Consider the following 12,679-nt stretch of genomic DNA (forward strand, 5'->3'; position numbering starts at 1 on the left):
TCAGTTCTCATGAAAATCTTTACACTTTCTGTGTGACTTCTATAATTTAAACGCTTACAAAAAATCAGGTTTGAACAAAATAGTTTGGTAAGACAGCCTGTAAATTTATGGGAGTCACTTCAATGCCACCATCAAGATTCAATAAGCCACAAAAGACTCCAAAGAAAGGGTCCTCAAGAAGTAAATCTTTGGGGGATCCCTGGGTGGCGCAGAGGTTTGGCGCCTGCCTTTGGCCCAGGGTGCGATCCTGGAGACCCGGGATCGAATCCCACATCGGGCTTCCGGTGCATGGAGCCTGCTTCTCCCTCTGCCTGTGTCTCTGCCTCTCTCTCTCTCTCTCTCTCCCTCTGTGACTATCATAAATAAATAAAAATTAAAAAAAAAACTTCTCTTAAAAAAAAAAAAAGAAGTAAATCTTCAAGATGATACAATGTGTTTTTAATGTAATTGGAAATATGCAGAATTGGGGGGGCGAATTTCAAAATAAAAAACTTTAAAGTTGATTTGCATTTTTTTTTTTTTTACTATTGTTCCCATGCCGAGGGCAATGTTTATGGTAGAAGGAGTTTATTTATAGGCTTCTAAAAGCGTCAAAAACTTTGTGTCAGGGCTTCACAGGGATGAAAAGTGTCTCTGGGGCCTGAAGGGCTGACTTGTATCTTCACTGAGGTTACTAATGGATGAGTGGGCAATGCTCCCATGACCAGCTTGCTTATTCCTTCCAACTAGAGATGATGGTTCTGTTCTAGCCACTTCCCAGCACTTTCTTCAGACTGGCCAAACACTGATTTCTCATACCTCCAAGGCTTGGGTACCTGTCCATTGACTCTAACACCTTTCCCTGCTTCATCTACCAGTACACTTCCACTTATTTTTACATCACAGCCTCAGCTTTATCTCCTCTGGAGAAGCTTTTTTCTTTTTTTTTTAATATAATTTTTAAGTAGGCTCGACACCAAATGTGAGACTTGAACTCAAGAGTCTCGTGTTCCACTTACTGAGCCAGCCAGGCACCCTGAGGCTTTTTTCTTTTTCCAGGTAGGCTCTGGTACTACTTTTTTTTTTTTTTCTTAAACTCCTATTGCTTCTTCTCTATATATACCTTCACTAGAGCATTTGCTCCATTACACAGTAACTGTTTTCACACCTATCTGCTCCTAAAATTGTAAACTCCTTAAGGCAAGGCCTATCTTGGGGAAGGCAGGGGATAGGTTTAGTTGTTGATAGCCACAAAGAACTGTAACAAGCTCAACTTGCCCATCACTAGCTAACAATTCTAGTTCTCTGGAACTGGCATCTTCCTTCTGTACCATAGAGAATATTTGTTTTCTGGCTTTCAGAATAATGAGATTAGTATGACAATATAGACTTGCTACTTAATTTATGCTTTTATAAATAAGCACACATAGTATGTGCTGTCACATATTAAGAAATAGTTTAGTGGGCAGCCCGGGTGGCTCAGTGGTTTAGCGCTGCCTTCAGCCCAGGGCCTGATCCGCATCGGGCTCCCTGCGTGGGGCTTGCTTCTCCCTCTGCCTGTGTCTCTGCCTTTGTGTTTGTGTCTCTCATGAATAAATGAATAAAATCTTTAAAAAAATGGTTTAGTAAAGAAGTTGCATGTTGGCTCTGGAATCAGATTGCCTGGATTTGAATTCTAGCTCTGCCACATACTAAGTGTGAGATCCTGAGCATGTTTCTCTGAGACCCAGGTTCCTCCTCTGTAAATGGGAATAATTATACACCAGTCTCATAAAGCTGTTGTTATTATTGCATGAAATAAAGTATATAAAGCTCTCAAGTTAGTACCTGACACACTATTAAATGCTATCTACTCCTGGGGCACCTGGGTGGCTCAGCTAGTTTAGCATCTGACTCTTTTTTTTTTTTTTTAATTTATTTATTTATGATAGTCAGAGAGAGAGAGGCAGAGAGAGAGAGAGGCAGAGACACAGGCAGAGGGAGAAGCAGGCTCCACGCACCGGGAGCCGGACGTGGGATTCGATCCCGGGTCTCCAGGATCGCGCCCTGGGCCAAAGGCAGGTGCCAAACCGCTGCGCCACCCAGGGATCCCAAGCATCTGACTCTTGATTTCAGTTCAGGTCATGCTCTCAGGGTTATGAGATGGGAGTCCCGTGTCAGGCTCTGTTGCTAGGCATGGAGCCTGCTTAAGATTCTCTCTCTTCCTCTCCTCCTGCTCCCCACTCCTTTAGCTCAGGTCATGATCCCAGGGTCCTGGGATGAAGTCCTGCATCGGGCTCCCCATAGGGAGCCTGCTTCTCTCTCTGCCTGTGTCTCTGCCTCTCTCTCTCTGTGTCTCTCATGAATAAATAAATAAAATCTATAAAAAAATAAAGAAGAAAATGTTACTACTGTAATGCACTATAAAAAGTTCACGAAAAAAAAAGTTCACGAGGTCTCATGTTATACATATATAAGTGAATATGGCATATGCATTTTCACAGCAATTCTCAACAGTGTAATTTTGGTTCCAAAGGGATATTTGGCAATGTCTGGGTACATTTTTGGTTGTCACCACTTGGGGGGTCCTACTGGTATCTAGTGGGTCAGGACAGGGATGCCATTAAACATCCTACAAAGTGTAGGAGATACCACCCCAAAGAACTATGGGGTAACGCAAAGACCGAGAAACCCTGATATAAAGAGTGTGTACTGCAACATTTCATAGGATGCAGTCACAAGCTTTATATACACACGGCATGTTACATGCACGTATAGTCCATAGAGCTACACGTGTCCAGGATGCGCTGTGACACACCTTAAATATCCTTATAGCATATGCTTGGAGTAGCATCCTGCCACGTGTGGGACATGGATTGTGGCTCTCAATATCTATATGCCAAAGACAATCTGAGGTTCTGGAAAGAAAGCTGAATTTAGAAAAAGTGATATATGTGGCTCTATTTATTTCACGTTCATGGCTGTCTGTTATCCCATTCTTATGCCAAAACCTAGCTCAAGGTCCCATAACTGATCAAGGTTGACACAATAAGAACAGGCAGTGTGTGTTTATCTCATTCACGAAAATATCTCCACAGTCTCAACAACGCTTAGGCTCTCAGGAAACATTTGTGAAGTTATGGGGAAGGGAGGAGGGCCCAGACCTGGCTCCAACACCGTGAGCTTAACCCGCCAGCCGCCCTACCTCCACAGTCACAAACACTGCAGTCGAGTCTGTAATCCTCAAGGGCCTTCAGAGAAGCGGATCCACCTCTCTGAGCTTTGGCAGACCTACCTAAAGTGTGGCTAACACAAAGCAACCCCTCTAACGCTAGAGCGAGAGCCCAAACACAACAAAGGCAAGAGCTCGCCACATGGCAGTTTCTCGTACAGTTAGAGGACCCGGGGACCCTTCGCTGTCGGGAGACAGCCTAAGGGCAAGGCCTCTCGGGCAGGTAAACTCGGGCCTGGGCGCAAACCCACCGATAGGCTTCAGGGGGTACCCAGGGCCCGCAGCCTTAGTCGAGTTCCTCTTCCCCCGAGCGGCCGGAGGTCCCGGCCGCGGTGCGCAGACTCACCTCCGCGGCGACACGCCGGTCACGTGGCCGCCACCCTATCCAATCGGAGCGCGCGCTGCTCCGCGCAGGCGTAACCCCGCGGGTCGGCGACGGCGGCCGGGAGGCGGAAGTGAAGGTGGTTGTGGCTCGGAGGGTTGCTCGCGGAGCTGCTGCTACGGAGGCAGCCGCGGAGGCAGCCGCGGAGGCAGCCGCGGAGGCAGCGGCGGCGGCGCTGAGGCGGTGGCAGCGCTGCCGACCCTGGGCCGCTCGGCCTCTCAGCCGTCCTGCCAGCCTCGCCTGAGCCCGCCGGGGCCCGCGCCGGCCAGCGCCTGCCCTATGAGTGTGTCACTGGTTGTCATCCGACTGGAGCTTGCGGAACACTCGCCGGTCCCCGCCGGCTTCGGCTTCAGCGCCGCGGGTGAGTCCCTCGGCGTCGCAGCCTTCCCTTTGGCCTAGCGCCTGGGCCCGGGAGGCTCGCCCTCCCAAAGTACGGGCCCGGGGGTAGGCGGCGGCGAGGGCCTTTGTGTCGGGAAGAAGCTGAGAGGTGGTTGAGATCCCCCTGGTTCCATCCATCCTACAGGGGCCTCTCGGATATCATCACTGGGAAGCCCTTCCCCGTCCCTCCCTCCTGGTTCCTTCCCACTGGCACTGTTTATACCTGGCGCGTCGCGCTCTCCACCCTGGGTTAGAGTCAAGTTGTGTAACTTGCTTTCCTCCAGGCTTTGTGGAGGGAGCGACTGGATCCCAGGGATACTGGCGCTTCGTGATAATTAAATCGTTCCTCTTTGGAAGACAATCTCTTTAGGCGCCCTGCAGCTATAGTAGTAACTGTAGCTAAGAAATCTGTAGACATCCTATGTCCCTACTGGGTACTAAAACACTCTGTGTGCGTTATCTTCTTTATCTGCACAGTAACTGTGTTAGGTTGCTAACACTTAGCAACCCTTACACAGACTGGGAAATTGAAGCCTAGTGATTAAATTAAATGGCTTGCCCATGATTGTAAGTGGTGAGGCTGGGATTCTAACTCAGAGGTGGTCTTAAAAAGTCGGAGCTGTTCGTTTACCAGCCACTCCTCCTTGGTGAGGAGTGCATTTATGACTGTGTTCCCTGGACCTTAAGTAATTCCCTAACAATAACATTTACCCAAGAAATAATTACTGAATGCTTACTATCTGCTGGGACTTTAGTTGTTTGCAGAATCAGACATATTCCTGCTTAATAGCACCAACAGCTCAATGAGGTAGACAGATGAACTAAATATAGAATAAATGTGGAATTACGTCTGTAAAAAGAGTTGTGAAAGAAAGGAAGAGTTTGGAAAGCTATCACAGAAGGATCTTTGGTTTGGGAAGGGGGCCCGGGGCCGGCAGGGATGGTGTCCTTGGAAACTACCCTGAGTGTGTGAATTTTGGAGCTGCAGATTAAAAGTGGGATATGATTTAATGAGTTACAAGCACCTTTTCAAAGGTTGCAAGTGATCTCTAAGTTGTGAAAGTCAACTTTGACATTAAGCATATGTACACTATATATACATGGGTCAGTTTTTGATTCATTGATTCAACAAAGCTTTGAAAATGCTAGGGATTGTGGTGTAAGTGCTGGGGATACAGTGGTGGGCAAAACAGGCCTGGTTCCTGCTCTGCTAGAACTTATATTAAGAGTATTTCAGTCAGGTCCTTTTCCATTTTCCAAGCTCCTTTTCGATTTCTGTGTGTTTCATTGATTTAAGACCGTGATCACAGATTTTCATGGTATGATTCATGGCATGAAGCTAACCCAAGGTGTTTAAGAAGACTATTGCTAAGGGTTTTTGAAAAAAAAATTTTCGAAGATTTTATTTATTTATTCTTGAGAGACACAGAGAGGGAGAGAGAGAGAGAGAGAGGCAGAGACACAGGCAGAGGGAGAAGCAGGCTCCATGCAGGGAGCCCGATGCGGGACTTGATCTGGGACTCCAGGATCCTGGAGTCGAACCCTGGGCCGAAGGCAGGCACTCAACTGCTGAGCCACCCAGGTGTCCCTTGAAATTCTTATTAATGGACTTGATACCTTCATTTGGGGCTCAACACAGTTTCACTTTACCAGAGATTACATAAAATGTAGGTTCATCTGGGCATAATCACTGTCGAATCTCCTCTAAAGCTCTTATTCTCGGGGTCCCTGGGTGGCTCAGTGGTTTAGCTCCTGCCTTCGGCCCAGGGCCTGGTCCTGGAGTCCCCATATCGAGCCCTGCATCGGGCTCCCTGCATGGAGTCTGCTTCTCCTTCTGCCTGTGTCTCTGCCTCTTTCCCTCTCTCTGTGTGTCTCTCATGAATAAATAAATAAAAATATTTTTAAAAAAATAAAGCTCGGGATCCCTGCGTGGCGCAGCAGTTTGGCGCCTGCCTTTGGCCCAGGGCGCGATGCGATCCTGGAGACCTGGGATCGAATCCCACGTCGGGCTCCCGGTGCATGGAGCCTGCTTCTCCCTCTGCCTGTGTCTCTGCCTCTCTCTCTCTCTCTCTCTCTCTCTCTCTCTCTCTGACTATCATAAATAAATTTTAAAAAATTAAAAAAAAAATAAAGCTCTTATTCTCGTTGATTTACTTTAAAGTGCATGATTTCGGGCAGCCCGGGTGGCCCAGCGGCTTAGCGCTGCCTTCAGCCCAGGGTGTGATCCTGGAGACGCAGGATGAAGTCCCACGTTGGGCTCCCTGCATGGAGCCTGCTTCTCCCTCTGCCTGTGTCTCTGTCTCTCTCTCTCTCTGTCTCTCTGTCTTTCATGAATAAATAAATAAAATCTTTAAAAAAAAGAGTATTTCTTGGTTTACTTCTCTCTTTTTCTTCTTTCTCCTTTAAAAAAAATAAATAAAAGTAAAGTGCATGATTTTGCTAGAACAACCCTGCATTTCTGGGGATCCCTGGGTGGCGTACCGGTTTGGCGCCTGCCTTTGGCCCAGGGCGCGATCCTGGAGACCCTGGATCGAATCCCACGTCGGGCTCCCGGTGCATGGGGCCTGCTTCTCCCTCTGCCTGTGTCTCTGCCTCTCTCTCTCTCTCTCTCTCTGTGTGACTATCATAAATAAATAAAAAAAATAAAAAAAAAGAACAACCGTGCATTTCTGAATTTATTGCACTGCGTGTTTATTGACTGCTGGGCACTGAGGAACCCCAGAGGTTAGTGAGATAGATACTGCAAAGGCATCTTACTATCTTAGGGAGGACAGCAGAAAGAAAAGGGAAGCTTATCGATGAATACATTGAAAGTGGAGAAAAGCTTGTTTTAATATTGCTATTAATCATTCATGTTCCTTAGCCGGGGAAATGTCTGATGAGGAAATCAAAAAGAAGACACTAGCTTCAGCTGTAGCCTCTTTAGAAGGGAAGTCACCAGGAGAGAAAGCAGCAATCATACATCAGCATCTTGGTCGTCGAGAAATGACAGATATGATCATTGAGACCATGAAGTCCAACCCAGGTATGCTTTTTAAAACCCTAGACTCATGTATCATAAGCCCCTGGTTGCCTGTTTTATACATGTTATCGCATGAGCCCATGATTTGGACCTCCAACATACTTTTATCTTTTACCACCTGTGTGCCTCACATGAGGTTGTCAACCACATTTCAGCATCTCCAAATATTTCACCTAAATTAATATTAACTAGGTGGGTTGACAACTTTATGCAATGAGGAGAGCTACTTACCATCTAGGTTAGTGGCAGATCACAAATGAATCCAGATAAGCATGTTGTGTCTTCCCACACACACACTCTTTGACAGCTCACTCCAACCCAGAGTGGAGACTGGATGTGTACCATTATCTCCAGCATGGAGGTGATCAGAACTGGTAGTTTTGGTTTTTCAAATTAATACCCCTGAATGGGACATCCCATGTTGGAACACATGATGGAAGACATCTGCTTTTATTATGGTACTGCCAAATGTAAGAGCCATCCTTAAGTTTCTGTGGGTATTAATGAAATTTTTATGGGGCAAAGAGTGCTTTCAAGTTTAGATGCCCCTGAAAATTTGGCTGTTCTGTAAATACAGTTCTTAATGCAATACATTACAATTTTTCTGTTGAAGTTTTTTTTTTTTAATGAATCAAAATTTTAACTTAATTAGAATCCTTCCACATATTTCCTATCCGTTTATAATCTGCTAATTTTTGATTTGTGAAAGATGAGCTGAAAGCCACAATGGAAGAAAGGAAGTCTTCAGAAGCATCTCCCACTGCACAGAGAAGTAAAGATCAAAGTATAGAATGCATAAACGCTGCTCCCGATTCTCCATCCAAACAGCTTCCAGACCAGATTTCGTTCTTTAGTGGAAACCCGTCGGTTGAAATAGTTCATGGTATTATGCATCTATACAAGACAAAGTAAGAAAAACCCTTTTCCTTTTGAATTGATCTGGTTTTTTTTTGTTGTTGTTGTTTTGTCTTAGGGCTTTGAAAAATTTCTTGCCCTGAAGAGCAGTGAATATTTTAAGCTTCATCCAAAGGATAGTACTTTTTCATGTATTGTGTTAGAGAATTCTTAGATGTTTTATATTTGGTTAATCTTATAGATTGGGTCAAAGCTTCTTAGAAAAGAAACATGTGGATACACTTGAGAAAATACCTAAGAAAATAATCTGTGAGAAGGTAGGCATGCAAGATGATTGGAAAATTAAAGGTAGAAAGATAAAAAGGAAAAGAAATTATAAATGGTTCCTAATATCATTGCAGTCTCATATCCCCCACTAAATCTTTATTTAAAGAACTTGTCAAAAAAAAAAAAATTGTCAAGTCAGTCAGTGGACTATAATTTCATCATCTCTTTTTTGCCCTTTTTTTTTGTGGTCCAAACAAAACTTAGAAGAAGCCAAAAGAAAGGAAACATTTGGCTGGATAATCTATAAGCTGGGTCATCAACCCCTTGGATAACTAGTAACTAATCTCTTTAAAGCCTATCCTCCTGACGTGTTTGCTAGGTCCCCCTGGGAAACAGTGAATACTCAGGTTGCCATTTTGGATCATACCTGTTGAAATGAGTTGGCAGCATTTCAAAAAGCAAATTGCATTGTGGGAGGTTTTCTCTTTCCTCTATTCCAGCTATTCCAACCCAACAACACTTTCTGTAGTCTTCAGAGTCACATCTTCGTAGTTCTGAATTCTCTTTCTCCTACTTAGAACTCTACTCTTCTAAACCCTTTGAGAGAAGTCCATAGATAGAGCTGTTAGCTTGTAGATTGAGCCATACTCTGGCTGCCTCTCCCCCTTCATTGGGGCAGTTTTCTTTAACTTCCAGAATAGTGATTTTAAAACTGAAAGAAAGGGAGGGAAAAAAAAGGAAAAACATAAAGACATAGAGTTGTACTTCTGAGTTACCTAATGAGAAATTATTACTGAAAAACTAATGAGAATAAAACACAAACTGCAAATTTATAACTGTAATAAGCCTTTAACTGAAGGTTAAAAATTTCAGTAAAATTTCAGTGGTGGGTGTACCTTAAGTTCCATTGCAGACATGTTGAAGGTGTTCTACATTTACCCAGGTAGTGTGTGTTTTCAGGTATTATAACACTCTGTTTAAATCAATCTGTGAAGTATAACAAGGTTTATTTTTTCTATTTTCTTGGACATAAAAGTTGTCTAATTAGTGTTGTCTGAACTAACCATACCTCATCTATTCAAGGCAGTCTAATTATTGTCTTATTAGTAAGATGACCTCCTTAAAAGAAGATGTGAGGCGCAGTGCCATGCTGTGTATTCTCACAGTCCCTGCTACAATGACCAGTCATGACCTTATGAAGTTTGTCGCCCCATTTAATGAAGTAATTGAACAAATGAAAATCATCAGAGACTCTACTCCAAATCAATATATGGTGCTGATAAAGTTTAGTGCACAGGTAAAAGTTAAGATATTAAAAATCTCTTTGCCACAGAAACTGTATTTTTGAAACTGTGTAATACTAGCTATGTGTGATTTACAACATTTTGCACTTAAGATCTTGATATACCTATCTTCTGGGGGGTGTGGTTGTAATTCTAGAAATATTTTTAAATTCATTAACAGACACACAATGCTAATTCATACCCATATGTTTTTATAAAGCAAATTGGGTATGAAATCTGGGGTTGTGTTGGTTATCCAGTGGTAACTTCCAGTAGAGTGGTAGTTCCCAAACTTTTTGAAATTGACACCATATTATTATCTGCCCTTATAACAACTGTGCCCCTGCTTCTCTCATTCTCTTTTTAAAAGATATTTTTTGACACAATTTAGAAAATAAGATCTGTTTTGTATTTTTAATTTTGGTGATGAGGGATTTGGGGACATTCCTTGAAGTATTAAATATGCTTTAAGAGTTGTAATTGGAAATCACTGCAACAGAGAGACAAACAGAGAAGGGATGGTGATATTTTCAGTTTTGAAAAGTACTTGCACATTATTACAGATGCTTTTTGATAGAAGAAGCTTTTGACATTTGCTTCATTTCACTTGTCACATTAAGCAACATTTTCCGTGCGCCTCAGTTCCAAAGTTGTTAGGAAGGTAGTCTCTTGGTTTTATGTATTCATTCTTAATAGTACACGTATTTCTGTACAAATATAGGAGTGAGATAAGCTTTAGCTATTACTCAGGTTATTAAAGAGTCATTCTATCTGTAGGTTTTGATTTGTTTTGTTTTCTTTTATGGCCTGTTAAATTTGTTCATTCATTAGGTTTTGAAATGTAACTTTGTCAAAAGTTACTTCTTTCTCACAGCCTTCCTGAATTTGGCTCAGATCAACAGTTTTAGCTTGCAGATTAACAAAGGGTGGGTTTGCCTTTGGATCATGTGCGGTTGCCTCTGACCAGTTACCAAGGTTTATGGGTGAAAGGGAGCCCATCACACGAGGCCCACTTGTCATCTCCTTCCTCCTTGCAGAAATCCAGAGTTGATGCCAATAGCTGCCACTTGTTGGCCACAGGAAGGAAATTAAGAGAAGTGAGAGCTGCATTATGTTCGTGCCTATACCATGGGCCATGGAAAGGGAACCCTTAGTGTAGCGTTTGATGTATAAGAGCATACACAGTTATCTTTAACCTTTGCAAAATACCTCACCAGTGAGGTGAGACATTCAAAATATGTTTGAACTCTCCTGCATGCAGACTTCACAAGTTGACCATGAGAATGGAAAAGCAGTTAAACAGCTCTGTTCACTGACTGTCAAGAGACCTTCCAAGGTCATTGAGGAGCTTTGCAAACAGTGGGCAAGTGGTATCTTTTAAATCTGGTAGCACGTGTAATAACAAGGATAATGATAATATGCAATCTTACTGAGTGCTTATGCTAGACTACTCTCTCTGCCAAGTGCTAAATGTGCATTATCTCATGCAGTCCTCACTACAACCCTTTGAAGTAGGTAAGTACTGTTATCCTTGTTTTACAAAGAGGCAACTGACTGCAGAGAGAAGTTAATGATTTGCCCCCCGCCCCCCCCCCCCCCCCCGACTGAGCTGGGATTTGAGCCCTCACTTTTAATCCTAGGTCATACTCTTCTTCCAGTAGGAGTGGATGAAAGTGTGGGGAAGGGAAGATAGTCACTTGGCAAGAAATTGGGTAATGACAATATTTTAGTTATATCTTCTACTTAACAGTTAAGGACAGTCAGCAAGTAGCACAGGAAAAGTCACTGTGACAGATTGGGGAAAAATGTTTAAGGGTGTATGAGACTTTAAATAGTTGGAAGTCTGATAAACCCACAAACTCCCTTCGTAGTGTGCAGGTAATGCTGTGGAAATTTTCTGTAACTGTTAATGGATTTTTTTGTACTTGTGCAGTCTCTCTACCTCTGTACAAGTGCAGGTTGCACAAGTTGATGAATGTTAGTTCTGAGCACAAAACCGAGTGCTGGCTCTTCCCCATGGGGATAGAACCCTTGACCTGGGAACCATGAGTTATCTTACTTATTGCTGGATCTTAGGGTGTGAGGCTTATCCTGTCAGGGATTTTCAAAGGTCTAAAAACACCCTCCTAGTATAAGACTTGAAGTTGTTAAATTAATACCCGGCCCTAATGAAAAAATAGCCTCAAACTGGTACCAACTATTGGGCACTTATTAGATGCCAGGCCTAATAAATACTTTTCATGCATTGGCTCCTTAAGTCCTCTCAACAATGCCATGAAGTAAGTGTTGTTACTTTGACTTTTATAATTGAGGAAACAAGCATGGATAAGTTACTTAACCCAAAGCCACAGAGCTAGTAAGTGTCTGAGTTAAATTTTTAACCCGGGCAGCTAACTATATTCTTATTCCTTTCTTTTTTTCACCAGAGAATTTTTATTAAGAGTAATCCTTCTCTGTATCTCCTATAAGCTCTTGAATTTCTGTTGGCCTCAGCTTTATGTTGTAGGTGCTCTAATGTGATATACTTACACAGTTGTACTGTGACCCTTAGGCAACTTAGTCTTCAGGTAAGGAATTTATATTTCATCAGCACACAGAAAGACTGGAGGGGGTTCAGTTCTGTAGTTCTCAGGGACAAAAATGGAGAGAGAACCTCTCAGTAGAGTGTGCAGGCACACTTTGACTTGCATGCTTAGGACAGCCCAGGAGAGCCCTATTTTTAAAAGTAAAATCATGTTCTCAATGCTATAGTTGATCACTGTGACAGTAAAGGAACCTTGATCATAATGGATTTTTCTTCTTCTGAGTTTATCCTGTGAAGAGAACAATTAGAACGAAAAACAAAAACAAAAGCTGGGTTTCTTAAAATGTTGGGCTCTATACAATGCAAGCATTTTAAATAAAAGGGCTGTTTCTTCTGTATTTTTTTGCAGTTAGCTTCAGGCTTTTGTTTTGTGCATTTCAGTGGTGGGTTGAAGTAAGAACCATGTGTATTTTGTTTTCTCCTCTGGTCCAAGCGTGTAGCACAGTGCCTGGCAGATGCTGGGTGCTCAGTAAATATTCAAACAAGCAAAGAATCTACATTTCCAATACCAAGTTTTTAAAGAAAAAGATCCATGTGTATCAAAAAATATATTTCTTTGTCATAGATAAACAACTCCCCCAAGAAAAGAACCATTTATCTGGTGTTGAGTAGATTTTTGTCACCTGCTCAGGATCATAGACTCTGTCCCTTACCCCGAGGAAGCATGCTCGTTGACAGAGTTGGAGGTCTGAGGAGGGGTCTGCTTTTCTGAGGAAGG

General features: G+C 43.0%; 2 protein-coding genes across 4 annotated transcripts in view; one reads left to right on the plus strand and one right to left on the minus strand.

The window, feature by feature from the left end:
• ACAD10 (acyl-CoA dehydrogenase family member 10) overlaps window positions 1-3,559 on the minus strand; it is a 42,370-nt gene extending 38,811 nt beyond the window's left edge. Inside the window, exon 1 of one of the 2 annotated variants that reach the window (XM_055322220.1) lies at window positions 3,537-3,559. The gene's annotated coding sequence lies outside the window, so the exon portion shown is untranslated. The other variant, XM_055322219.1, reaches the window with a different exon arrangement.
• A 99-nt stretch (window positions 3,560-3,658) lies between these two features.
• Window positions 3,659-12,679, plus strand: part of BRAP (BRCA1 associated protein) — a 28,510-nt gene continuing 19,489 nt past the window's right edge. Inside the window, exons 1-4 of one of the 2 annotated variants that reach the window (XM_055322223.1) lie at window positions 3,659-3,933; window positions 6,814-6,975; window positions 7,682-7,880; window positions 9,202-9,391. In XM_055322223.1, coding sequence (XP_055178198.1) covers window positions 3,852-3,933; window positions 6,814-6,975; window positions 7,682-7,880; window positions 9,202-9,391 — 633 coding nt within the window. In that variant the 5' untranslated portion in view covers window positions 3,659-3,851. The remainder of the gene's footprint in view (window positions 3,934-6,813; window positions 6,976-7,681; window positions 7,881-9,201; window positions 9,392-12,679) is intronic. The other variant, XM_055322222.1, reaches the window with a different exon arrangement.

Source organism: Nyctereutes procyonoides, unplaced genomic scaffold, assembly GCF_905146905.1.
Source record: "Nyctereutes procyonoides isolate TBG_1078 unplaced genomic scaffold, NYPRO_anot_genome, whole genome shotgun sequence".
Lineage (NCBI taxonomy): Eukaryota > Metazoa > Chordata > Mammalia > Carnivora > Canidae > Nyctereutes > Nyctereutes procyonoides.